This window comes from Tachypleus tridentatus, chromosome 12 (assembly GCF_004210375.1).
Source record: "Tachypleus tridentatus isolate NWPU-2018 chromosome 12, ASM421037v1, whole genome shotgun sequence".
NCBI lineage: Eukaryota > Metazoa > Arthropoda > Merostomata > Xiphosura > Limulidae > Tachypleus > Tachypleus tridentatus.
This window is the reverse complement of record NC_134836.1, coordinates 90,678,692-90,706,538: the sequence shown is the minus strand read 5'-3', so window position 1 is coordinate 90,706,538 and position 27,847 is coordinate 90,678,692. Positions and strand designations below refer to the sequence as shown.

At 36.2% G+C, this 27,847-nt stretch overlaps 1 protein-coding gene across 6 annotated transcripts in view; it reads right to left on the bottom strand.

Annotated features, from left to right (window-relative positions):
* LOC143233971 (protein FAM117B-like) overlaps positions 1-27,847 on the bottom strand; it is a 151,039-nt gene that overhangs the window by 55,574 nt on the left and 67,618 nt on the right. Inside the window, exon 1 of one of the 6 annotated variants that reach the window (XM_076470919.1) lies at positions 1,569-7,676. The exons of 4 other annotated variants lie outside the window; for them this stretch is intronic. In XM_076470919.1, coding sequence (XP_076327034.1) covers positions 1,569-1,572 — 4 coding nt within the window. In that variant the 5' untranslated portion in view covers positions 1,573-7,676. Of the gene's footprint in view, positions 1-1,568; positions 7,677-27,847 lie in introns of those variants that run through there. One more of the 6 variants, XM_076470918.1, reaches the window with a different exon arrangement.

Here is a 27,847-nt window from a genome sequence, read left to right as displayed (position 1 = left end):
CTTGATGACGAGAAATCCACTTGAAATAATGTATCTCAGATCGGCAGGTATGGGTGTTAACACTTACTGATAAGCAGAGAACAACGTTTCGACGCGAAGATGACCTAGAAAGGTCAAAACGTTGCTCTCTGCTTATCAATAAAAATATTAATACCTATACCAGCTGTTCCCAGATACAAGACCCTGTTGATTTGAAGTAATACAGTTAGAAGAGTGAATACAGGTTATGTCCATCCATTGGGTATAAAGTATGTATTGGGTTGGTTGGTTTGGTGTTTTATGGTGCAAAGCAACTAGGCTATCTGCGCCATGTATTGGGTGGCTGTCACAGAAGTTCGTGTGACGTGAAAGTACTATCTGAGATTATGACTGTAACATACACAGACAGAAATTAATACAAAACCGACATTCACACTATTATCACCAAGCTACGAAATAATCTACGAATGCTTTATGGTCTCACAAACACAAAAGGACGATTTACAATTATGGCAACTTTTCTTAGCAATGTTACCCTCCACGATCTTCAAACCGAGTGACGTCATCGTGAACTTAACTTGAACCAACATTTTTTTCTTCAGAACCTTAACCAGTACTTTACGAAATTAACTCCTCAATCCTTCGTTTTCCTTTTTCTTTCTTTTTTTTTTTTGTAACCAGTAAAATAATTTAAAAAATGTTCCCAATAACCTCCGTTCACACAGTGGTAAACGCACGTATAAAGACCAGTTAGTTTCGTTTACCAATAGACACGGCAACATTCTTAATTTTCGTCGGAATATCAAGTTCGTTTTCGAACATTCGCTCAAAGCTACTCGAGGGCTATCTGCGCAGCCGTTCCTAGGTTTGAACTGATATATGAAATGGATAGCAGTAAATCGATAACTTTTCGATCACTATTATCCGACCGAACAGTGGGATTTAACTGGCATCCTTATAACCCTCATTTTTCTTGACTGTCGCGCACAAATATTCAAGAACTACCTAAGCTAGCTGTCCCTAATTTTGAAGTAATAAAATGAGAGGGAAGATACTAGCCACCGTCAACTCATGAGTTACTCTTACTGAATATGACCTTCACTCTTATAACGTCTCTACGGCTTCAAAGTGTATAGGATGAGCTCTTGTTGTTTTATTATTATTATATATTGTAGTAATGGGGCTCGAACATGGACCCCAGACCTAACTCCAAATTATAAAGGGATGGAAAGTTCAAAAGTATCACGACTGGAGTGTAAGATCGACGAGTTACTGATAATAAACCTTGTGATACATTGTTAACTAATAATTTCTCCACATTATCTAGAGTTAATGAAATAATATTCTGGTAATTGATAAACATCTGGTGGTCATGTCATGACACACACTCACACATATACACATACTTCTATGAGGAAAATTATAATCATCTCCTTTCCCTATTTTGCATTCCTTTATCTTAAAAGCAAAGAATCATACAATTTATAACACTCACAACATATATGCATAAGAATAATAGCGTCAAACTGGCACGCGCGTTGTTTACTGCTTATATTTTAACATGAATAAAGAAAAAAAAATTAACTCACGCATATCCAACGTCAAGACTTGCTACGTCAGTCTATGTGGTTGCAAAAGGCGGGTGGATTTCTTTGACTGCCAAGGCCAGTTACGTGGACCGAAACAAATACGGATACGCTGTCTATTTCCCTTTTCCTTCCGTTCCTAAAAGGGTGGTGATGCCTCATTTTTACGAGCCTAAAGTGGACCCTCAACGGTCTCTTGCCCTGCCATGAGACTGTACCCATCGCTAAGGTGCGTACACATAATATGTCACAGCATGAGCATGCGCAGTTATTCGACCAACTGGCGCTCTTTTTCAGGACTCGTTCTCACCAATTTTAGTATGCACGTAGGGATAATGAAAATACAACAAATGCCGCCATGCAGGCTAGCAAATCTTCGCAACCACTGCACGAAACTGGGCAACATTTTTTTACTATGTCCTGGCAGGCTGCCGCGGGTGGAAGCAAACAATTACTACTTCACTGCACAGTACAGTCACACAGATCAAGGTGAAGGTTATCGCAAACACGCACGCGTGCCTGTTCGTGGTATTACATGAGAGTGAGCACGCTTTCATCTACTCGTATGTAAAAAAACAACAAAAAACAAGGTTAGGCGTCACTTTTTTAAAAATTTACCTCTACAAAGCGCGAGTTTGTTTCTTTTCGATATCAAAAGAAAATACATTATTATTTGTTTATTTCAGTTTCAGAATAAGATCTGTTGCAATAATAATATTAAATGTTATTTTTGCTAGCACGCATGATTATAATTAATTATATTTGTTTCAAGATAGTACGATTAGCTACACTACATTTTTAATGCTACATCCTTCATTCAGTCCTTAAGTAATAGTTTTAAGAGAGGGTTTGGTTTTGAATTTCGCGCAAAGCCACTCAAGGGGCTATCTGCGCCAGCCGTCTCTAATTTAACAGTGTAAGACTACAAGGCAGCTAGCGGTCACCACCCACCGCCAACTCTTAGGTTACTCTTTTACCAACGAACAGTGGGATTGACGGTAACATTATAATATCCCCACGGGTGAAGGGGCGAGCATGTTTGGTGTGACGGGGATTCGAACACGTGAACCTCGGATTACTATTTAAAATAGGGAAGATTGTATAACTATTCCAACAATTTTACGTCCGACATAGTTAAGAAGCTATTACACACTACTTCTTAAAACCCGGAAAAACTGGGAACATAACGTAACAATGAAAATAAAATAATACTAATGTCTTATAACAAGAACAATAAACATGATATAATCCTCTCTCGTTTTACATTACAGATATTAATGCATCACTTAATTACGATTTTTACTTCTTTTTCAACTATAATAATGTTACCATTAAATAACGGATATAGAAAGCCTAAACGTCAACTATACGTGATGAACAATATGATAGGTCGTACGCTGTTATTAATTTTGATATCATAAAAAACATGTTCGACAATTCTTACCTTTTCCACGCTTTTGAATATAATGGAAATCGTTAGAAAACACTTAAAACTTAGTAATTCGACATCCTTCTGCACGATTTTGGGAAACACCTTACAGTTAATAAATGCCCGCACTATCCCACGTTTTACACACACACAAACACACACACAGAGAGAGAGAGAGATACAGTGGTACCTCGGTTCTCGAACTTAATCCGTTCCAGAAGGCTGTTCGAAAACCGAATCCGTTACAGACCTCCAAAAATTACGCATTATGACGCATTTTAAGTAAAAATATCGCTTATTTATACCTGTATAATAATGCTTACATGCATAAAGTCAACCACAAAAACTATATACACAATAAAAAAACAATAAATGAAAATTTAACTGCACTTTACCTGTGCTGAGGAGAGCTGATGGCGTAAGTGAAAGGTGGTGAGGAAGGTGGAGAGTAGGAGGGTTATTATTGTTTGGAAGGGGAGTCACCTTCCATAAAAACATTAGGTAACTCTCCTTCTGGGGTTCTTTCTCTTTTCTGTCTCTTTGCACTGCTACAACCTGCTTGAGACTCACTGGACCTATTTCTCACTAAAACTTGTCTAATGAGGTTTGTTTCTGCCTGCATTTTAAAATGTTTCTGAAGTAAGAACTGGCATTGTCATTGAAAAGGTTTATGCTGCAGTTTGCTACAACTTTGTCAGGGTGAAATATTTCCACAAAACTTTGTAACTCTCCCCATTTTCCACACATTTCCTTGATTAGTGAACTAGGAACATCCTCTCTTCCCTCTTCCTCATCTAAACACACTTCCTCAGTTGCTGCTCCTTCTGAAGGTCTTGGAGTTCTTCCGTGGTAAGCTCAGTGTTGTGGCCTTCCACCAACTCCTCCACATCATCACCACTCACATATACACTTGCCTAGAGAGACAATATCCTCGAAAACAGGCTCAGCCTCAAAGCCTTCAAAGTCTCTATCTGCTATTGAGTCTGGCCACAATTTCTTCCAGGCTGAGTTCATGGTCCTCAAAAACACTTCCATCCAGGCTTTGTCTATGATTCTCAAGCAATGGAGGATATTAAAGTGATTTTTCCAGAACTCTCTGAGGGTTAACTCTGTGTCAGAGGTCACTTCCAAGCACCTTTGAAACGGTGCTTTGGTTTAGAGTTTTTTAAAGTTCGATATGACCTGCTGGTCCATGCGCTGAATGAGAGGAGTCGTGTTAGGGGGCAAGAGTTTCACCGTAATGAAACTGTACTCCTCCACCAACCAGTCCTCCAAACCTGGTGGGTGGACAGCTGCATTGTCCACCACAAGAAGGGTCTTGAGTGGCAACTATTTTTCTGTGAAGCAATTCTTTACACTTGGGGCAAACACTTCATGGACCCACTCCATAAAAAATTGCCTGGTTACCCATGCTTTACTATTAGCCCTCCACATGACATTTAGTTTACTTTTCTGGACATTATTTTTCTTAAAAACCCTCGGGTTCTCAGAATGGTACACAAGCAAAGGCTTAAGTTTTAAGTCCCCACTTGCATTACTACATAATAATAGAGTTAGCCTGTCCTTCATTGGCTTGTGTCCTAGCAGTAACTTCTCCTCCTTGGTGAAGTAGGTCCTCTTTGGCATTTTCTTCCAAAAGTGACCTATCTTATCACAGTTGAACACTTGTTGGAGAATAAAAGCCTCAGCTTCTACATAGTCCTTAAATTCCCTAACAAATTTATCAGCAGCGTCTTTGTTAGAACTGGCACCCTCCCCATGTCTCACCACACTATGTATGCCACTTCTCTTCCTAAATTTTTCAAACCACCCCCTACTAACCTTAAAGGCATCACTTGTATCAACACTCGTTCCAGGGGTGTTTTACAGAAGGTTAGCATGCAAATGCTTTGCTTGCTTACAAATGATGATCTCAGAAATGCTATCCCCAGCTAACTGTTTTTCGTTTACCCAAATCAACAAGTTTTTCTACCTCTTCCATTGTTTGTAATCTTTGTTTGGTAAGCACTGTCACTCCTTTTGCAACATTAGCTCATTTGATGACCTCTTTATTTTTCAGCATGGTGCAGACTGTAAACTTTACCATACCAAACTGTGTAAGAAGGTCAGACACGCGAACATCACTCTCATACTTCGCTATGAAATCTTTTTTCACCTCTATTGTGGCTCTAACAATTTTTATTTTTGGTTTGCTGCTTTAATTATCCTTCTTTGACCCCATGGTGGCTTATTTCATCAGAAAATTTAGAAAAAGAAAAAAAAATGAGAACGTTCACAGCAGATTTTAGTGGGGGTGTGGACTGAGCGACAGGTGCGGATAAAATGTTTTGGGCAAGCTTGGCGTGGGCCGAAAATGGCCGAAGGGTCGTTCGGGTCATCAGTCGGGTTATTTCGGGCCACGACAGCTTGGTTCCGGAACCGAGTTAATGTTCGACAACCGAAACATTTTTTTCTCAAACAATATGTTCAAAAACCTAATTGTTCGAGAAGGGAGTCATTCGAGAACCGAGGTACCTCTGTACTTCCATATTTTATGATTAAGCAAGGCATTTGTGCCAATTACTATTTTAACTCGGTAATTAACTGCATTTTCAATGAATAAAATACACTGCAAAGTAAAAAAATGGGCTCAAAGGTTGTACGATATTTTTAAATTTATATAAAAAGCCAGCAATACCGCCATGGTACCTTAAACGTATGATGACATGAAAGTCTCTGTGACAAAGACAATAAATGGTTTGCTTTGTTCTGAATTTCGCGCAAAGCTACACGAGGGCTACTGTGCTAGCCGTTCCTAATTTAATGTGCAAGACTAGAGGGAAGGCAGCCAGTGATCACCACCCACCGCCAACGAGTAGTAAGACTGACTAACATTATAACGCCCCCACGGTAGAAAGAGCGAGTATGATGTTCTGACGATGATTCGAACCCGCGACCATCATGTTACGAATCAAGTGCCCTCACCACCTGGTCATGCCGAGCCGACAATAGATGGAATCATATATGCTTAACACATGGCAGATTAAATAATTTATTTTAAATGTTTTCTTGAAAGTTAAAGTAGTAGTACATTAACGTAATAGCATACGTTATAGATAACGTAATAGTAGCCCGTCCAACATTAGATGCACAGACAACAAAACTGGAAGAAAAAAAAATTACTGTTTCGCTGGGTCCCCCAATGTCGCAGTAGTGTCTCTGGACTCATACCGCTAAAAATCTCGTTTCGATACCCGCGGTAAGCAGAGTACAGATAACCCGTTATGTAGCTTTGTGCTTAATTCCAAACAAACAAACAAATTTTCTGGCTGGAGTATTCGTCCTATAGACGGATGTTATGTAAATTCACGTTTAATGAAAGATTATCTTAGAACATGAAAAGCTGCTTCCCTGATATGCAATTGTAAAAAAATGCCCATAAAAAACCTGCAAAACACAAAATGTAAAACCGTAAATTTGTTTCTATCTCCTCAGAAGGTAAAGTAGTGGTAAATAACGCGAAAATGCAAAAACGCCAACACAAACCGCAAAACTTATATTTTGTACGTAACCCTTTACGGACCTAACGTACCGCCATACCAATTTATGGACCTAATAAACCGCTATACCAATTTTGGTAAACATCCGTCGAAAACAGTATTATTACATTTATATAGATTTATTAAATCAGAGTCTCCGCTAATTAAACAGGCCTTTTTTTAATTATTATTAAAAACGTTGGTGATGCAACATAAAATAGCTTATTTCATATACAATCCAAGTTTTTACTTTCATGATAAATTGTATGCACTTAGCTCTAGGTTAGGTGACCCCACACTACATCTTTAAGCTTATTATACAAACACTCACTTATACTTCTAATGTTTCACGACCCCCTTGCACCCCCGTCATTAAAATCGTAACAGGCAGACAATAATCGAACTACGAGGGCTGTTCAAAAAATACGCGGACTGTTTGAATTGCGCGGCTCTAGTTGGTTCCAGGGGAATCCGCTTGGTGTCGCTAGTTTCGCACAGATCAGCTGATTGCGACGCCATTTCCCGATTGCAGATATCTTCATTTGTGTATTAGCTACGCGGTTTTAAGTGAAGTGCGATTTTTTTCGTTAAACTTGGAAAATCTGCGACTGAAACTTTCGCTATGCTTAACACGGCTTACGGTGATGTTGCTATGAAGCGTACGGCATGTTTCAAGTAACATGAACGTTTTAAGGATGGTCGACAGTCCATTGAAGATGATGAGCGTCCTGGACGTCCTTCCACGTCAACTGACGACCCACATGTCGACAAAATCAACACCCTGGTGCGGGCAAATCGACGTCTGACTGTCAGGGAGCTTGCTGAAGAGTGTGGGATATCAGTTGGATCTGGTTACGAGATTTTGACCAAAAAATTGAAGATGCACCGCGTTGCTGCGAAATTCAGCCCTCAGAACTCGTGAGTTTTTGGCCAAACACTCGATCACTGTTCTTCCCCACCCCCTCTACTCACCTGACCTTGCTCCTTACGATTTTTTCTTGTTCCCCAAACTCAAAAGACCCTTTAAAGGAAGAAGATTTGAGACGATTCCCGAGATTAAGGCAAATGCGACGAAGGAGCTGGAGGACATTACAAAAGAAGCGTACCAGGACTGTTTCAACAAGTGGAAACACCGTTGGGATAAGTGTGTGCGTTGGGGAGGAGAGTACTTTGAAGGAGTCCCAGACCTGTAACTTCTAAATAAAGTACATTTTGTTTTATGACGTCTGTCCGCGTATTTTTTGAACAGCCCTCGTATTCTTTCTGGATAAATGCATTTTGGCTTTTAAGACTCTTGTTTCGAGAAATCAAGAGTGACATGACATACATCGGATTTTATATGCGTTAGACTGTTTTGAAATTATATTTTGATTGACTAAACATTTGTATTTTAAAGTTCCATGGCTGTAATCACAATGTACACTAGTTTCATTATATTTTCTTTGCTGATCGGAAACTCCACGAGTTTAGCCCAAAGGCCATAACCTCTAGAAATTTATACAATTGCCTCTATAGGTTCTAAACGGAATCGATGACTACTAGAGTGAAGACCCTATTGATAACCGATTAGTAACAAGAAAACGGCAAAAAAACAAACCAGTATCCAGTGGTTTTTGCGTGTAACAGCTGTTTAATCTGAACATATTAAAATCCCGGCATAAACATCATGGTAAGTAATGAGCGTAATGCAAATATGTATACATTATTTATTTATTCAAAAGTACTTGTAAGGATAAATAAAATAAAACAATAACGAAACCTCACAATAAATATTTACACATTTATAAATGTTTGAAGTCTAATGTACATACACAGAGAAAAATCTATTCTTTAATAAAGTGTTCTAAACTTTTTTTTTTTTTTTTTTATAAACACACTGGTCAACTCGTTTTCAAAACACAGAACAACATCAAGGTGTAATGTACTCAGTGGTTAATAATTGTCGAATGTGCCTTATGTCCCAAATCCAGAGAAAAATGAAGCGGTATTACACAGACGCAATATATTAAGCAATGCTGTACCAGTTTGCCGGCCTGGTAAACAACCGACACCAGTGCAGGCAATCTATTTGTAGGAATGTTTTTTGTCCTTTGCTTCTTTTGAAGTTATTTTATTTCTCAATGTTTTTCTGTTCTTCGTTTTTAATAATAGAAAAATAAAAGAAAAAGATAAACATGCAACGAGTTTCACGATGAAAAATTTGTTTAATTATGTGTAGTTTACGTACTTAGCGTTTTGATAGAAAAAAATGAAGCAAAAACTGTCGTTTTTGGTACAATATGCAAAGTCAGTAGTCGCCACACTTTCACGCATGTGCACAACCTTCGTTTCAACAGTCTAATTGATATACACATTTGTTGTTTATTTGTTTCTCGAGTTTTGTTGCCCCGGGGAAATCAAAAACACACAAAATTATATTTGTTTGTTTTTTTGAATTTCGCGCAAAACTACACGTCCCTGCGCTAGCCGTCCCTAATTTAGCACTGTAAGACTAGAGGGAAGGCAGCTAGTTATCACCACCCACTGCCAACTCTTGGGCTACTTTTTTTTTTTTACCAACAAATAGTGGGACTTACCATCACATTATAATGCTCCCACAGCTGAAAGGGCGAGCATGTTTGGTGCGACGGAAATTTGAACCTGCAACCTTCAGATTACCACTCGAACGCCTTAACCAACCTGGGCATGATGAGCCGATTAATTATGTCAATTGAAAGTTTATCTTCTTGGCCTTCTGTCTGGTAAAGTGATTATTTGTAGTGTCAAAGTTCAAAGTGCGAACTTGGAGATTTCCAACTGTCAGTGTTTCTAGACCAACCATACTGTCTTGGGCAAAAGTGGAAGGGAATTACTTTTTAATCGATTTTAGCTTCTCAATAATGATTTTTCATACCATACGCAAAGGCCTACACAACAGTTGGAGAAAGGTACCCGAATGAGATTTTGTTAATTGCTTTTCAAAATTTTCATATATTTAAATATCACCTCACTAATTTAGAACCTAAAAAAAATTTTTTAGCCTCCCCTCCCTCTCGGTGGGCGTGGTCCATAATGTTGGCTTGTTCTTTGATGTACGAGCAAGGAGAGATGACAATCGAAAATTGACAAAATTTATTCTCTCACTACCTTGCAATGCTTTACCTTGTTTAATAAAACTTGGATTATTTATACTACTGCTCACTAAGTGATTGTCCGACTGTTTAAACATGTTTTAAAATATCTATAGAAACTACAGGTACATTAATTAAAAAAAACAACAAAGGTTCCGTAAGAACCGAAACAAAAGTAACGAATTTTCATGGGCTCAGATTTCAAGGTTTGAGACGATCTTGTTCATATCAAAGATAACAATTTATTATTCTTAAATATAAAAATTGAGTAATAACAGATTAACATGAAAATTGAAATATACGAATTAAAAACAGACCACAACAAGAACATCTTCAAAGTGACCACAAAGCTATCACGTGCTTATTTCTTGTTTTAAAAACATGTAAACAGGTAAAAAACAATAAAATAAACCCACATAGAAGAAAAAAAACGCTTAAGTAGCCCAAATTCCCCTCTTACATTAACCGTACGTTTTTCCCCCATTACGCTCACGTAAAATTTTGGCCATTTCAAACCCATATTTCAACACACTACGCAATCGGTATTACTTAGAACATTCTGTCCGTCACCAAGTTTTTCTGTTAAACACCCAACACTCTTGGTTTAGCAATGTGGTAAATGAAGAGGAAATTACGGCATTTTTTTATATTAAATATGTTTTCGGTACATTTTTATTAAGTCCCTAATAACCAAATGTAACCATATTCTACATAAAAACATCTTGTACAGGACTTGTTATAATAATTTTATTCGTATATACGACAACCTTATTTATACACACACACAACAGCATTCTCCACATACAAAATAAAAAACTCCGTTTTCTTCACATTAACCACACTTTTATCCACATACTTTAATGAAGACACTACTTGAATACCAACTTTGATACTGAGTTTTGATCAGTCGTATCACCAGTCCTCCTTCAGTCGGTTTCGTTAAAGATGAATGCAAAGTAATTCATGTCAATTAGAAATTACGCGTTACTTAGTTAATTTTTAGAATTTCTGTTTACAAAACTACCATGTGCAATGGAAAATAACAATTATATTTTGTATTTTTTTGCTTCAAGTCAGTGCAGAAAAGTGGCAAGCCTTTTAAGCACGCACCACTGCACAGAAGAAAAAGTGCCCTTATTTAAGACAGCCGGATAAAATACCTTTGCTTTACTGTGGGGTTAAAAGGTTTACTTCATGTTTCACATAGGCATTAAGGTAGTGAGCACCCCCCCCCCATTATCAACAGTTAATTCTAAAGTTCTGGGGATTTCCAAGGGACCAGGAACTTAAAAATCAGATTCCATATTCGGAGCAATGACTGAACCCCTTCTCCCACATTTAATTCATGCTCGGGTCTTGCTGGTTCCAAAACTGTGGGAGAAATTCACGAGCGTACAAAGAAACAATTTAATTCACGTTGTGTGTGAATTATTTGCGACAACACTCCGCTGGATAGAACGATTTATAACAATTACATTAACACCTGGTTCTAACATGTCTTTTACTCTTGGGTTACTCTTTCACCAACGAATAGTAGGATTGACGGTCACTTTATGACATACCCACAGCTGAAAGGCGAGCATATTTGATGTGATGGGGATTCGAACCCGCGACCCTCAGATTACGAATCGAACGCCCTAACCACCTGGCCATGCCGGACTATTTGTAAAGTAATAGTGAAATAAATATGCTATCACCTACATCCGTAAAAATATATTGAAAAGAAAAAATAGGACAATTGATTACATAATTTCTCGAACAGGATCGTCGTTTTTACCCAACTATAACTTCTTGGGCAATTTAAGGATGACAATTACAGACGTTCTGCTGTATTTCCAAGCAATGCTTTTTTCGTTCTATGATGTCCCAACGTGCATGAAATTCGTTAAATGTGAATGAGAAAACGCTCTCGTGAAGTTCTGAAGTACAAAAGATGGAAAGAATTTAAACATATAAAGTAGCGAAAATAATTTCCCCGAAAGTGGACCGAAGGCCGCTTGTATGGGATACCCGTTTTAAACACTCGGACCACTATACGGTAGTGTGTTGTTTGTCAGTCAGTCAACAGACACTAAAATGGCGTCAAATAAGGGACGCTTAACGTTACAATTTGTACTGTAGCGACTTTAGTAAAACGTTTGCATGCCAGAAACCTCGAGAAATATTATGCACTCTGTAGACTACAATACAGCAAAACATACGAACTTCAAAAGCAAAAATTAAAAATATTTTTAATCTTAATGTCAGTTTTATTTACTCTCAAAAAAAATTGGGGGAACCCTGCGGAAGCACCTTTAGTTATAGAAAGAATTAACCAAATCGATATAAATTGCAAATATTATTGGACAGATCCCTTTCTATTGTATAAAAATAAAGTGCACCAGAGAAACTGACGTGTAGATATAGGTTACAATGACTGGCTATCATTAAATCAATCATAGTGCAACACCAGCACAATATGTATACAATTAAGTACAAGCAGCCATACTGTTTCAAGAAGTGGCGTAAAAACTGTACCCCTGGCATCAGAACGGAGATGCCTAGTGACAAACACGTATAAATCAAAGTTTTTTGGTTTTTTTTTCTTTCCCTAATGAAGACTAGACCATGCGACAAACTGGGGCGAAGCTTCATGTTTCAGTGACTATACAGAAATTATGTGGAGAACACGTGAAACTAGTACTGTTAACAATAGATAGTCTAGCAGTTTGTTAGTCATCAAATTATTTAATGGGTTATCTGTAATTTACCCATCATGGGTATCAAAAACCTTTTTTTACTTCATTAGCGTTATAAGCCTTCAGACTTACCAGTCAGCAAGATGGGAATAGAGATCCCAAACTCTTCGAAAGTGATGTCAAGTAACTTACAGAGGATAATCCAGTACATAATTTATTTTTTAACTCAAGAACGGTAAGATACGAATTACCAAGAAATGGCCTAAGTGGATACGTTACTGCTGAGTAAAAATTTAAAAAAACGAAAAGAAAATAGACAAGCTTCAAAAAGTGGGATAAACAAAGCTGGAGAAGGGTGCTATTTCAGTTTGGACTCCACATTTTTCTGTCAACAATGAACGAGAGTTTGTTTGATGGCAAAGAAGAGAACAGTATTATGGTTAGCATACAACGGCGAAGCTTATTAAAATACCAAAAGACTCGCTGATTTCCACTTATGTATGTACCGTTGGAAATCTCACCAAATAACATCCTAGTTACGGACAGCTACAAGCAGATTGTTATCCATCATGTTGGGCGAGAACCAACCTTACAGCAAAACGTTGATTCCAAGCATGCAACTGTGTTAAAGCGATATTCAAGATTTTATTACGGCTGTATAGGGTTGATATGGAAGCTAAAAAATGGTAAAATAGAGACAAAAACCTCAGCTGAGTTGTGTGAAATAAGAAGGGACACTTAGAACAATATATCATACCCTAACATTGATAAACTTGTACTTACTATTTTATTTAACGCAAGCACTAAATAGCAGTATATCAATGTTCTCTCTTTTTCTCTTTTGTATTTACTGTAAGAAACTCATTTGTACAGATAACGAATTGGACAATTACTTGAAATTACTCGTTATTTGTTAAAATATATCTTCATGAATTTAGTGTATGAACATTTTTCGATACAAATAACTGTTACAAACCTTTTTTTCCCAAAGTGTTCTATTTTCGGTAGTATCTCTCTTCCTTCGATCCACCAAGTAATGTCGTTCGTTATCTAGTTCGCATACGTTCTTTTACACAGTGACTTTATGTTGGCTGTGATTGTCAAGTGACGAAATTACATGCACAGTCAAAATCGTTTCAGTGTAACGTACTCAACCCTCCGCGTACGCCTGCAATTATTTACACCACAAGCAATCCATTCTAAAGAGTGTATAATAAAAAACTGAGAAAAACCTTAAGAAATGGGACCATATAACTATACAACGATATACGAAACAATGACACGAATTATTTGCAAGAGGACCTTCTTACACGTTACCATTTAAAAAGGCGATGTAATTCTTGTGTACAATCAACGAACTGTAATAATACATTAACAACAGTGTACATCTAAACACATATGGAACTATTCACAGAATTTCCTTTCTACTTTTAAGTATTACAAACCATTATAAAACAAAACTCTTAAAAGGATCATTTTAGGTATTTTTCTGACAGTAGTTCTTCGGTCCCTCAAACCTAATCTTCGATACAATGTTAGCTTAAAAGTAATTTCGGTGTATTACTTGTTGAAGCACATGTTCGCCCTAATTTTTTATTATTGTCCCAAATTATTCCTTAATTTCTTTTCTCTAGTGAGAGAGTAATTATTTTCTACCAATAGGAACATAAAATAGGTTATACAAGATTTTACGCAAAAAACAAATTGCGTGATGGACACATTTTATGTATCCATAAACACTTCCTTTCGTAAACAGATAATTTTTGTCACGAATTCTACACACAATAAAACACATGGTCCAATCTCTTGTTACGGTTTCATACTTACCACATCGAAAACCCTAGATTTGTGATGCTAATATTATGTATGTGGACGTAACTGACAACACCCGATGTTTTCTGTGTTAGTTGCATCTTAAACCAGTTACAGTAAACAACATATTTGTAAACACAACGGCTGTCATCTACCCGAAAGCCAAGGCTTCAGACATTTTTTCTCAAATTTCTTCGTGTGTGTGTGTGTGTGATAGTGTCTTTTCAGTGGCGGCGCCAAGTGGAGGGGCTTGGGAGGCTTGAACCCCTCAAATGAGCCAAGCCCCGCCATCAGCCTCCCCAATGTTGTTACCTACATATATTCATAAAATATGAAAAACACAATCGTCGTTGTTGCGTAACAATTAACATAAAAAAGACATAGATCTGCAGAACTCAACGTCTTCATTAAAACGGAAGTATGTGTCATGCGTCCCATAGCAACGTACTGAATGCACTGAACCTCATAAGCTGTATTGCCGCTTCCTGTGTAATGCCATTCTATCTTGAGCTTTGACAAAGATTAGACAACCACGTTGATTTCAAGTTACAACAGATCATCAGGGATTTTACTTGATAAACCAAAGGTTCCACAGGTATTTACCCATTCAATTCATTTATCTTTTATTAAAAAGTAAAACATAGAATGCATGTATGAGTGTATTGTGTATGGGTCAAAACTATGAAGCATTTAGCCGGTGTTGTGTCCTCAGCCATCCAAAATTGTACTGATGATTGTGGCATACACTTAAAATTGTGACTTACAATCCAATTAATGGTATACTTATGGTTAGATAATAACCTTACATGTTAACTGACCAAATAACATATCTAAACAATTCTAGAATGAATTTTGAAATTGTCATTGGGCTATTTAGAGGTGCCTAATTTAATGTAATGTAGTAGTTACATTATTGTAACAGGTGCCTGTCACACTTATGATAATAAGAACAATATCACAATCACAAACATGATGAAAGATAGTTAGCCTGATAGTGACCTTACTTTTCCTCAGAGTGTATTAACTTCACATGGAATAATTCGTTTCTGCTATGTAAACTATGTCTTTATGTTATATTTCTTTTGATTTGTAGCTTTACTCTTAATGGTATATTAAATGTTCAATCTTAGCTAATCTTGATTTTCTTTATTATTATGTATTACCTTGGGTGGAATTTAGGTAAGCTTCCTCTAGTACATATACACATATTTTTATAAACAAATTATTTCTAATCTGTAATAATGAATTATTAATCAGAGTATGAGTTTCCAATGAAAACTGCATTGAAAACGCAGTTCAAAATAGCACCTTTCTAAAATGTACCTTCGTATTTACATTATTATAATTTACCATCTATACTTTATATTGATGACATTTTGGGAAGCCCCTCCACAGTTTACCTCAGCCCCCCCCCCACGAAAATATCCTGGCGCCGCCACTGTGTCTTTTTATCTTTTAAACTTCCAATTTTGAAACATTCAACAGACAAGTCACATCCATATAAGCAGGTATCTTTAAACAATCCATAATGTTTGTAATATTACATTATAGAATGTCGCAATAATTTTAATAAAACTATTTTTACTAGCCTTATAAATGTTTCCCGGTATAAAAGAATGCACAGCATTTCAACTACAGATTTTATAACTTAAGCAAATGCCGACTAGGCCTTTCGTACAATATCAAATTTCATCAATCTAAACGCTAACTTTAGCGATCACTTATCAAATGTCCACATACATATAAAGCATCTCTTTTGCAGCAGCGTGCAGACGAAATTCTACTACTCTTCTAAACAGGAAAACTGCGCATGACTGGTAAAGAAAGATTTGTTTAAAAAGTCTTACTACGACGTAATACTACACAAGCTACCGAACTGTAGATATCGCTTTGTCAGCACAGGCGTAGTACGCCATTTAATTGTCACATCCACGTGCTGTCGACTGTATGCAGACTCTCGTAGCTTCCTGTATCAAACTATAAAGTCTGACTAATTGTTTGAAAATATTTTACGTGCTTACTGTAGGATTCGAATTTCATATTTAACCGCAACTTTCTTTATCGTACTTACACTCATTATATGGTTTCGATGACTATGTATCAATATGTACTTATGTATTAATAACTCAAACAGTATTTCTAACATCTTACAGACCAGACTGGCGTAATGGTGTTTATGTAATCACTAATATTTAACTCCGTACTAGCCACGTGTTCGTAGTTACTTATCTTCCAATATTCTTCCTAAACTCTAGTAACAAGTAATAACAATCACAACGTCTGCCCATTCTGTCTTTTTTCGAAGGATAAATAAACTAAATGTGAAACTCGGTGTAGTGTAAAGTTTCTACTGCACTATGTGTAATTATGAAAAAAAAAAAAAAAACGAATGTTTTTAAAATGAAAACTTGGTTATAGACCTGTATATTTCAACATTCTGTGGGATGTTTTTACTTACAATAAAGGCCTGAAAGCAGCAGGTAACTTCTACACTTCTATACGTTGTTTAAAATCTTTTGCCTCATCGCAAAGAAACAACTACATTTCGCTAAATAATTATTTCTGTTTTATCCCAACAATTAGCTTTGGCAATCGACTTGTTGAAACACTCACACTATAAACCGGTGGTACTTCCTTTACAAACTCCAGATTCTTACATTTAAAGCCCCCCGTTAGTACAGCGGTAAGTCTACGGATTTACAACGCTAAAATCAGGGGTTCGATTTCCCTCGATAAACTCAGCAGATAGCCCCATGTGGCTTTGCTCTAAGAAAACACATACACAGACTTACATTAAAAACTAAAAACATTGTGAATACATTTTTTCCCATTATTACTAACATTTTGTCCTTACAATTTAATTCTGAGACTCCGGTTTGCTGCATTACCCGATTTCATAATGGAAGTTCGTATTACTATCTTAACACGTAGTTGTGTCAATGTTAAAGGTGAGGGAATAGAACTTATGATTTTAGCACTGTATGTTCGGAAACGTACTGCTGTATTTACTTGAACATAACATGAAACCGAAAACGTTACTCCAGTTTCCTGAATTATACTCAAAATGGGGTTCCTCATGCGGACATCATTTAGATAAAGCACCTTTGGGGAGAATGGAGTAAATAATGTGTAATTTTGAAGTGTTGTCTGTGAAATAAACTGTTGAACATTCCACTACTTCTCTAGTCAGCAAGAAAATCTACTATGTAATCTTCAACGCATATGGTGTCTTAAAGTGATGGAGAAAAAAAATGTGGAATTGGCTTAATCACCAAGTAACCTAGTGGCGTCTGGTTCGTATGGGCGTGTGTTACTTGAATTTTATTAATAGTAAATCGTTTGTAACGAGGTGTCAGGAGTTTAAGTACTCTCGCACACAGTACCTATCTGTCCTGTCATATTCACCATGTAAGGTATTTCGAAACAAGTTTAGAGACGGGTTGACTAGGGTAATGGTTTGGTTTGGTTTGAATTTCGCGCAAAGCTACACGAGAGCTATATGCGCTAGTCGTCCCTAATTTAGCAAAGTAAGACTAGAGGGAAGGCAGTTAGTCATCACCATCCACCGCCAACTCCTGGGACACTCATCAACGAATAGAGGGATTGGTGTTTGGTGTGACTGGGATTCGAGCCCGCGACCCATGATTGGGTAATGAACAAAAATTATTATAAAAGTAACTCGTTTCGACAACATTACGTCATATTCAGGTACCCAGTCATGCCGAAACGTCATACATTTATAATAAAACTTTTCTTAAAACCTTTTTTCTTTTCTAAAAAATAAATTCCTCGTCATCAACTTTAAATATTGAAACATTTCTGTCTCGAAATATGCTAAATTTGACACAAACCATTTTTTCGAATTTTTAAAACATGATTAATCTCTTAAGATAATTAATATGAAAACAGTTACGTATATCTAATAATCCCATAATTTGTGTGTTTGTGTTTTCTTACAGCACAGCCACAACGAGCTATGTGCTGAACCCACCGAGAGGAATCGAGCCACTGATTTTAACGTTGTAAATCCGTAGACTTACCGCTGTACTGGTGGGGGGCCCCCACAATTTCGAGAATAAATACAATTACAGTTATGGTTTACACTAGACACATTTCGATTGGTTAATGGGAGGGGCTAAGAAGGCGACGTCAGTGAACGCTCTCTGGTAATGGAACAGGTTCAACTCAAACTTGAACTATTTTTGCATGATGTGTGAATTCAAACCGGTCTCAACAAGTTTGATTTATTTTAGTCGCACACTTTCATTGAAGGCTCCTTTCCTAAAACGATAGTTCAGATTGAATGTTGGCACAAGAAGAACCATTCTCACTCATCTTCTCTTTTTTTTTTTTTTTAAAGACAGGTATGATCGTGCAAGTTCGAGAAAGAACTGAATTGGAGAAAAACAAAAAGCTGGCTACAAAATCAATTGCTTTTCTATTTGCTTCCTGATGGCTTGGTGGCGATTCAGAGGGTTTAAAACGCAAAAATTCGGGTTTCGATACCAGGGATAACCAAAACACAGCCTACCGAGTACTTTTGGGCTTAACAACATACAAATCACTTTAAGAAAAAACTGATTTTACTCAAAGCATTATTATTATATTTCCTTAATGCTTGAAGGATGATCCATAGTTTTAGACGTTGCTTTACAAGAAGGAAATTCCTCGATAAAGCATTTCTTACATTATGTACACTCGTCGGTAGGTAGTAACTGATGTTTTGCCGTGCCTAACAGAAACGTGTTAATGGTAAGCACTTTATGTTACCAATAGGTATTCTCTAATCTGTTATCCATCAGCATTAATGGATTCTTGTAATTAATGGGCGCGATATTATTGAGAAGATTGAATTTACTATTTGCATAAGTGTTATTTGATATGCTTAATTTTATAGCATAATGAAATTACCGCTGTAGCAAAAACAGTGAAAAAAATAAATAAGATAGTGGTATTTATGTTTCATTTAGCTCTAAGTGACTTGGCGGTAAATCTCTGGTATCATGACACTAAAAATCGGGTTTCGATATCCGTGGTGAAGAGAACACAAAGAATTCATTGTGTAGCTTTGTTCCACAGACAAACATACAAAATTTACTTTTAGTCCATCATATTTACTTCTTTGTTTACTAAAAGCATATATCCAATTGACCGTGCTTACATAAAGTATACCAGGCCCTTTCTGATGCGGAACTATAGAGAAACTGTTTTAAGACGTTACCATGATATGGTGGTACAGCCTTCAACCTAAGTACGCGACTAAAGAGAATGACCTGTTATGAATGTTTCCTGTGCCATATAATCGAAATAAATGAGTCAGGGAGGGCGTTATAAGAATACCTTTGATCATCACTGGAAGACATAAGTTTAAGGTCATGCCTGGAATGGCAACAGAATCAAAATATCTGTCAGCTCCTGTTTCGTGAATACACAGTGACTGTAGCCGCCCACAATTAGTTAATCAAAGAGCACTTACTCTAACACCATTTAACTAACACACATCCTCTTCATAATGGGAGAGTAGTAAATGCACATGTGCTGATAACCTAGAGAGGACACAGATTTCAAAGATTCAAAAGAGAAAAACAGCTGGTTCACGTAATTTTACAGCTAAAGTTAAGGGCACACATATTGTTCAGCTAGTCTCAATTTTGCCCATTAAGCCCCAAAACCTGACGTGTTATCTACAGCTCTTTAAAAACAGGCTACCGGAATGATTTAATTGTGTGTGAAATTACAAGTACTTGGTATTTGTACATGGTTTGATTTAGTTAAGTGATAAGAAGTGGCACGCTCACGTATGGCACCATCTATATTCAGCACAATTGTACCTGCTGTAAGAATGCTGTACTCAACCTATTCTACTTATCTGCACGTGTGGTTTGTCGGTTTACATGTGTTAATGAATTTTTATATCTGTAATCATTTGCACTTTGTCCATTTTACGCAAATAGCAGACTCCTGTGAATATCGGACAATGAACCACACACACACACACATATATATATGTATTTATATATATTTATTATACTTACATTTGATATAAAATGGACAAAGAATCATAACTGCAAATTTTATTTCCATTTAAACATACACGATCCTATTCAGCTGAACATTTTAAAACAAAACTGCTTAATTATGGGGTAGAGAAGTCATTCTTGTCCTTTCTTATTTAAAACTGTTTTGTTGACTAGCTGTCAACAAATTCTCAAGCAAATTTTATCCAATAACTCGTCTAACATGTTTTTAATATTCATCAATACCACATGTACTCGATCCCTAAAGACCGAAAACTTTTTTATGTTGTTTTACAAAGCTTACGTAAGCGTATCAGAATGAACAGTAAAATCATTCCAATGGCACAGTGGTATGTCCGCCGATAAACCGCTGGAAACCGGGTTTCTATACCCGTGGTGAGCATATCACAGATAGCATTTTGTGTAGCTTTGTACTTAATAAGAAACAGCAACACAAGAAAGACACCCCTCTAAGCGTCGCTCCAAATTTTCAAACATTATTGGTGTAAATAAACTATCTTGACTATTATTCAGAATCTTTTTTTCAGATTTAAAATTTATGAAGTACTAAAAAGACACAGCTGTATAAAGCAGTAATGATTTTAGAGGTTTCACGTTTCCATCTTCTCCAGAATCAATATCATACACCTTGGTTTTTATAACCTGCACCAGAGAGGTCACTTGTCGTTCTAATTACTTTCCTTTCTCCATTTTCAACACCACTTCTTGACTTATATTTAATTTGATTTGTTTTATTCGAACATGATTCCAAAGGTTAGCAACATCTACAAACACCACAGGTGAAGCAGTCAGCCCCCTTTACTTCTATGTTTGTGTTTCTGGAAAGGCATTTTATTGATTTCACTTATGAGTAGATTTTCTCAATGAGAAAAAGAAGCATTTTCAGATTGTATTATTATATTACAGTTAACGCAGACTCCAGTCCGTTTTAGGCTCTGACCCCAAAAAAAAAAAAATTGGGGGTCTATTTTTCACGACTGGGACTCTTAAAGAATAAGTACTTTGTGCAAATTCATAAAAACAGTAGTGACACAGCAGCATTACAAAGCATAATGTTTAAAGAACTGACAAAACGAGGTTATTTGTTTGTCCTTTGGACTGCGTAAGTTGTGAGGTTTGTTGTGTCTTGTTAGTTCTTAAATCACTCGTGCATTATTATTACACTGGTTGTATTATTACCGTATATGTACGTGAATCTTCTCCATCCCATAAAAAACCAAAAAAAAGTTTCTGCTTGATACAGCATCCATAAAAATTAACAGAATCATGACAGTGGAAACTGAAAGAGCAAACTAATCTCTTATCTGATAAATATCATATTTATATTATCGTACTTTAGAAAGGTATGATCTAAAACACATACATGGAAAACTATATATATTCAAAACAAATACAAGTCATTACACATCAACATTATCACGATTTTAACCTATTAATCACTTTAAACTATTGTAGAACTTTTTATCTCACATGTCTATTCGCTTAAATTCCTTTGAAAGGATAACTTAAAGATATGCTATTGTTTAATGAATTTCCATTACAGTTCGTTAGACAACTCATGCAACGAGCAAATACGTAAAACCTATTCCCACCCCCTTCTAAGATTAAGTATCTTTCTATTCTAAAAGTTGGTGTGCCAGTAATAAAAGAAACATTCTTATCACTTAATTCAGAATACTAAGAGATTAATCTCAAGGTTGTAATCCACTGGTACATGTCAGATTCATTTTCTGTGCACAATTTCACATTAAAAACAAGCTTTTCACGCAACAATTAGGTTACAGGCGGTCAACACTCACTCGTTATTTATCCAACAACACAAACTGAATAATAAATATGAATGGTGGAAAAGAATATTAATTTGGATTGACTATTCATGATTACAGAAAGATTAACCACATAAAACACTGAGGCCTGCCGACAATGAAAATTATATGGTTAAAAAAAAAGAAAAAAGCCAATTTTAACAAGAGGGAAGACATAGATGTAAGACCAATTTTAACAAGAGGGAAGACATAGATGTAAGAATTATGACTCAAATGCACGGTTTCTAGATTTATATGCATCAAAGGTCATATAATTTTAATGTTAACTGTCGTGTCATTTTTATCTTAATCAGCTTGTAACTTGTATTATGGTATCGTATTCCAATACTTTAAAGACTTTTTTTTAAAAAACAACTATACACGTTTATTTATAATTACTTAAAATTTAGTTAATTTACGTAAGAAATTTTATTATGATCATAGTAGCCCAACACATTAATTTTACTTTAAATTAAATTGTTAAAAACAGATCAAAACCAACACTTTTTCTTTTCAACTTTATGTTGAAGACAATTATGAAATACAAAAATGAATCAGCAAAACACCTTACAGATGTATCATAACAACAGTATTATCTTGATGTAATAATCGGGGTTGGACCACTTACCACTACACGTTTAACACCGTAACTACTGTACATATAAAAAAAATGTTAATTCATTTATCTGTATTAATCTATACAACAAAAAACATTAATTCATTACTCTGTACTAATCTGCACATACAGAAAAGAAATTCATTAATCAGCAATAATCTCTAGATGTAAGAAACATCTTAACTTATTAATTTGCACTAATCTGTAATGTAAAAACTGTTTATTCATTAATATATAACATTCTGGACATTAAAAAAAAACAACAACTAATTCATAAATCTATACTTTTACCCGCCGCCACACGCTCAGTTTTCATATTTCCATTATATTAATAAGGAATATGTAATCAATTATGCATGTAGGTTTGTCTGAATCTTTATTTAGATAACTTTCAAAATGTCAAACCACGGTATTTTGTTTATATTAAAATACAGGGTGGCCCGTAAGTCCCTACCGATCCATATATCTTATGTTTCCAGTGTATCTGTGTGCTGTCCTTCATTCTCGCTGCATAATATTATGCGACGCCATGTTCTGCGAGACATTTTCCTCAACATAGCAGGGGTTATTGTTCCAAATGCCGCGGTAACAGCTGCCTTCAACTCATATAATAACATATGGGTGGCTAGCGACTTACGGGCCACCCTGTACATTATTTTCAGAACGAAGATGTTAAGATGGTTTAAAATATAATATTGAGCATAGCAAGGTTTGGTTGGAAAAAATGTTAAATTATTACCTTTAATCTGATGCTGTGATGTTTTAAACAGCGTTTCTATAAAATCGTTAAGAAATATTGATATGTCTGAAAACATATTTTAAGGCCTGGAATGAGATTTATTACAAATTACTTTCTGAAGTGGCATTAACACTCCTACGAAAAGTGGGGCCTAATAGGCCCCAGAGCAACTTGAAAGGTTATTAATATTAGGCTAATAAATTTGTATTTAAATGAAATAGCCACTTTTCGTAGGAGTGTTAACATAAGCATTTATAGCATTGTATTACATCAATACACGCGTAAAGCTCAGTATATCTTATCTAATATAATATCTTTAGAATTGTTGTTTGAATTACTACTGTATAATAAATGTTTTTTTTACGATACGGTCATACGAAAGGTAAGCCTATAAAATCTGTTATTCATGATACATCGTGTATATGTAGAAATAACACTCGTCAACGTGACATCCGTTTGGTAACAGAAAATGTACTTTTAAAACGTCTAAATGACGTTGTTATGACGAAATTACTTCATAACGAAAGCTTACAAGGAAAACGTTAATCGAGTTTTATGTGACTGGGCGGCACTAATGTAATATAATACTCAGCTGGATAAAATAATATACAAAATAAAACTGTCTTTCGAGCAAATTTCCTCTACAGATTTTATATTAAAGTTAACAACACGAGTTAAATACAGTCCAGCAGTACACTTTCAGTTACAATTATTAATTATACTTTTGTATGCTTCCCTACAAATCAGTACGTGTTATTTTTGGGTAAACAAAAATTCAGTTTAACTCACATCTGTATTACGAATTTTTCCCATTATAACATTGTGAAGTGCCTATGACTGTTATACAAAAATCCATTTTTTGTTGCTGTCGTTTCTTTTAGCAGACACTAGAAACGCTTTTCTTAAATATCAGTCTCCTTTTGGGTATTTTGGTAACGTGGGAAACAGAAACCACAAAGGAAATTACATATGATTTAAGTTGTTCGTTCTGTGGGAAGTCGATGCGACACTCCATCAAGTACATAAACTATACAAGTGCTGTCCGTAAATGGTGTTCCTATGAAACAGTATAAGAAACGGGACTTCGTTAAGTACCCGAGGAAGTCTACACAACGATTAGTTTTAAAAGTACACACACTGAACAGATTTATTTTTAAGACCTGATGCTTAAATCGCGTTCTAATAAAAAACATTTCCTTTGATACGGAAAATTGCAGTACACGTGGGCAGGTCAAGGAAACTAATTCTGGGTATACACCCATCCACTAGTTACACGACAGGCAGTCGTTTGAACAGAGGTACAGATTGCGTATTGTTAAGAAGTGATTTCTAAACTACGTCCTTGTTATACGTTTCCTTTTTAAACTTGTAATAAAAAAGAAGTCTAGAAATATTTAATGCTTCAGATTTAGTATAAGTAGTTAAGAAGTCGAAATAACGTGAGACACTGTGTATTTTTATATTTAATGGAAGAATTATGTTACGGTTAAGTTTACTTTTAAGGAAAAACCAAAATTGTTCATTTTTGTTTAGAAGTCTGGAACTGTCTTGAGAGCGACCTCACTTGTTCGAAACACAGAACTGTGCGTTTATAAAAACCTTACACCTCTGATGTGAAGGGTCAGGCCTCGCCCACTGGATAACGTGTTGAACTGTGGATCAAACTGTTTGTAGTTTGATACGTGATGTTGCCAGATACGAACCGTACTTTCAACTGTGGTTGTTTTATAAAAGCGAAAATCAATTCTATTTTTCGGTTCAAGGAGCCAAACAAAGCCCATGTAGCGACAGGTGCTGCTGACTGACTGCCTTCTCTCTAGTCTGTGTATACTTCAAAGCTGAAGACGTTTATACCAGAATCTCAGGAGAGGGAAGTGTCTTAGTTTACCTTTATCTGTTTGAAGTACTCTACAGATTACTAGGGATATTTTATTTGAATGTATTACTAAAAATCAAGCACAAATATTTAATTTTCCCACTATAAAGAAAATTTCAAAAAATAGAATAGCGTTTTCTGAAAACTTTTTAATCAGATAATTTATCTGCTTGAATCTGGTTTGGTTTAGTTTGTTTTGAATTTCGCGTAAAGCTACTCGAGGGCTATCTGCGCTAACCATTCCTAATTTAGCAGTGTAACACTAGGGGGAAGGCAGCTAGTCGTCACCACCCACCGCCAACTGTTGGCTGCTCTTTTACCAACGAATAGTGGGATTGACCGAAACAATATAGCGCCCCCACGGTTGAAAGGTCAAGCATGTTTAGTGTGGCGGGGATTCAAACCCGCGACCCTCGGATTACGAGTCGAATACTTTAACCACTTGGCCATGCCGGGCGACTGCTTGAATCTACTAATAAAAGAACTTTAATAGCTATTGTACTCAATGATACATAGTAGTTAGTACTTAAATTGTCGAATAATATTTGTGAGTAACGTTAACGTATATCGACAGAAAAAGCTTTTCGATTTATCTCCTAAGCCTATTTGTATGACAATAAAGGCAGCCTTTCATTTTAGAAACACGTGACTATGAAGTGAAATGCATCAGTCGAATTATGATTAGTCGAAATATTTTTCCCCATTCGTCACAAAATATGATCTATTTAGTAAAGTTAGTGAGCCGAGGGCAATATTGTTATACGACATATAATTAACGTACAATACACTTACCTATTAAACTAAACAAAAACATGTCTAACCGTTTATAGGTTAACTACCTATCTAGTACAGCTGCAAGTTGTTTTGTTTTCGTTTAGGCAAGGGGGCACGTACATTTAAGATAAAGGTGAAGCAAAGAACAGTTAAAATAGAAAAAATAACGGGAGTGGTAATTACCAGAAGTTATAGCTTGTAATAACAAATAATTTAATTTATTTTCCTGTAGTTAAACGATATCCTATTGATCACATCAGAGCAGCTGCACGTGATAATTACTAGACATTTTTTTCTTTATATATTAAATATATATATTTAGATTACACAAAGCTACAAAAGCATATATACATAAAGCCGACAGTAAGTGGTGGTATATAATCAACCAGGTTTTGATTATTACAACAGTTTCGTGCCGTGTTTCTAATACTTATTATGAAGCTTAGTTTTCTACCTGATGAATAAATTTCGTACTATAATTGTAAAAGTGTCATGAGGTATGCTCTTCCATGAAATATTGTAATTCTATACTAATGTTATACGAAGAGCGACGTGTCTGCATGCTTAATTAGAAATGTATATGTATTTACGAGGGCTGTTCAAATAATACGCGGACTGACGTCATAAAACAAAATGTACTTTATTTAGTAGTTACAGGTCTGTGACTCCTTCAAAGTACTCTCCTCCCCAACGCACACACTTATCCCAACGGTGTTTCCACTTGTTGAAACAGTCCTGGTACGCTTCTTTTGTAATGTCCTCCAGCTCCTTCGTCGCATTTGCCTTAATCTCGGGAATCGTCTCAAATTTTCTTCCTTTAAAGGGTCTTTTGAGTTTGGGGAACAAGAAAAAATCGTAAGGAGCAAGGTCAGGTGAGTAGGGGGGTGGGGAAGAACAGTGATCGAGTGTTTGGCCAAAAACTCACGAGTTCTGAGGGCTGAATTTCGCAGCAACGCGGTGCATCTTCAATTTTTTGGTCAAAATCTCGTAACAAGAACCAACTGATATCCCACACTCATCAGCAAGCTCCCTGACAGTCAGACGTCGATTTGCCCGCACCAGGGTGTTGATTTTGTCGACATGTGGGTCGTCAGTTGACGTGGAAGGACGTCCAGGACGCTCATCATCTTCAATGGACTGTCGACCATCCTTAAAACGTTCATGCCACTTGAAACATGCCGTACGCTTCATAGCAACATCACCGTAAGCCGTGTTAAGCATAGCAAAAGTTTCAGTCGCAGAGTTCCCAAGTTTAACACAAAATTTCACGGTGAGTCGTTGCTCCTTCAGGTCATTCATTCTGAAATCCGCCAAACGAAAAAATCGCACTTCACTTAAAACCGCGTAGCTAATACACAAATGAAGATATCTGCAATCGGGAAATGGCGTCGTAATCAGCTGATCTGTGCAAACCTAGCGACACCAAGCGAATTCCCCTGGAACCAACTGGAGCCGCGCAATTCAAACAGTCCGCGTATTTTTTGAACAGCCCTCGTATATACCATACTGACATAAATTACTACATGGAAAAACAACGTGTTTTACCAACTTTGAATGAATAGAAGTTATACCTTAGTTCTTTTTACTTTTCCTGTACAAACTTTACCACCAAAAACCGATAAAGTTTTTTGTTGTTCTGTTGTTCTAAAACTTCATACACAATATACGTACGCCATCAATTTTGCGGCAAGAATATGTTTTGTTTGTAGTTACGCACACAGCTATACAATGTGCTTGCTATCTGTGCTCTGCCCACAAATGTCATCGAAACCCTGTTTTTAGCGTTACAAGTCTGCAGGTATAGCGCTGTGTCACTTGCTGGAGCGAAAGTATACACGTTTGTCTCTGTAGCAATATTCATATATTCAAATATAAGAAATGTTAATT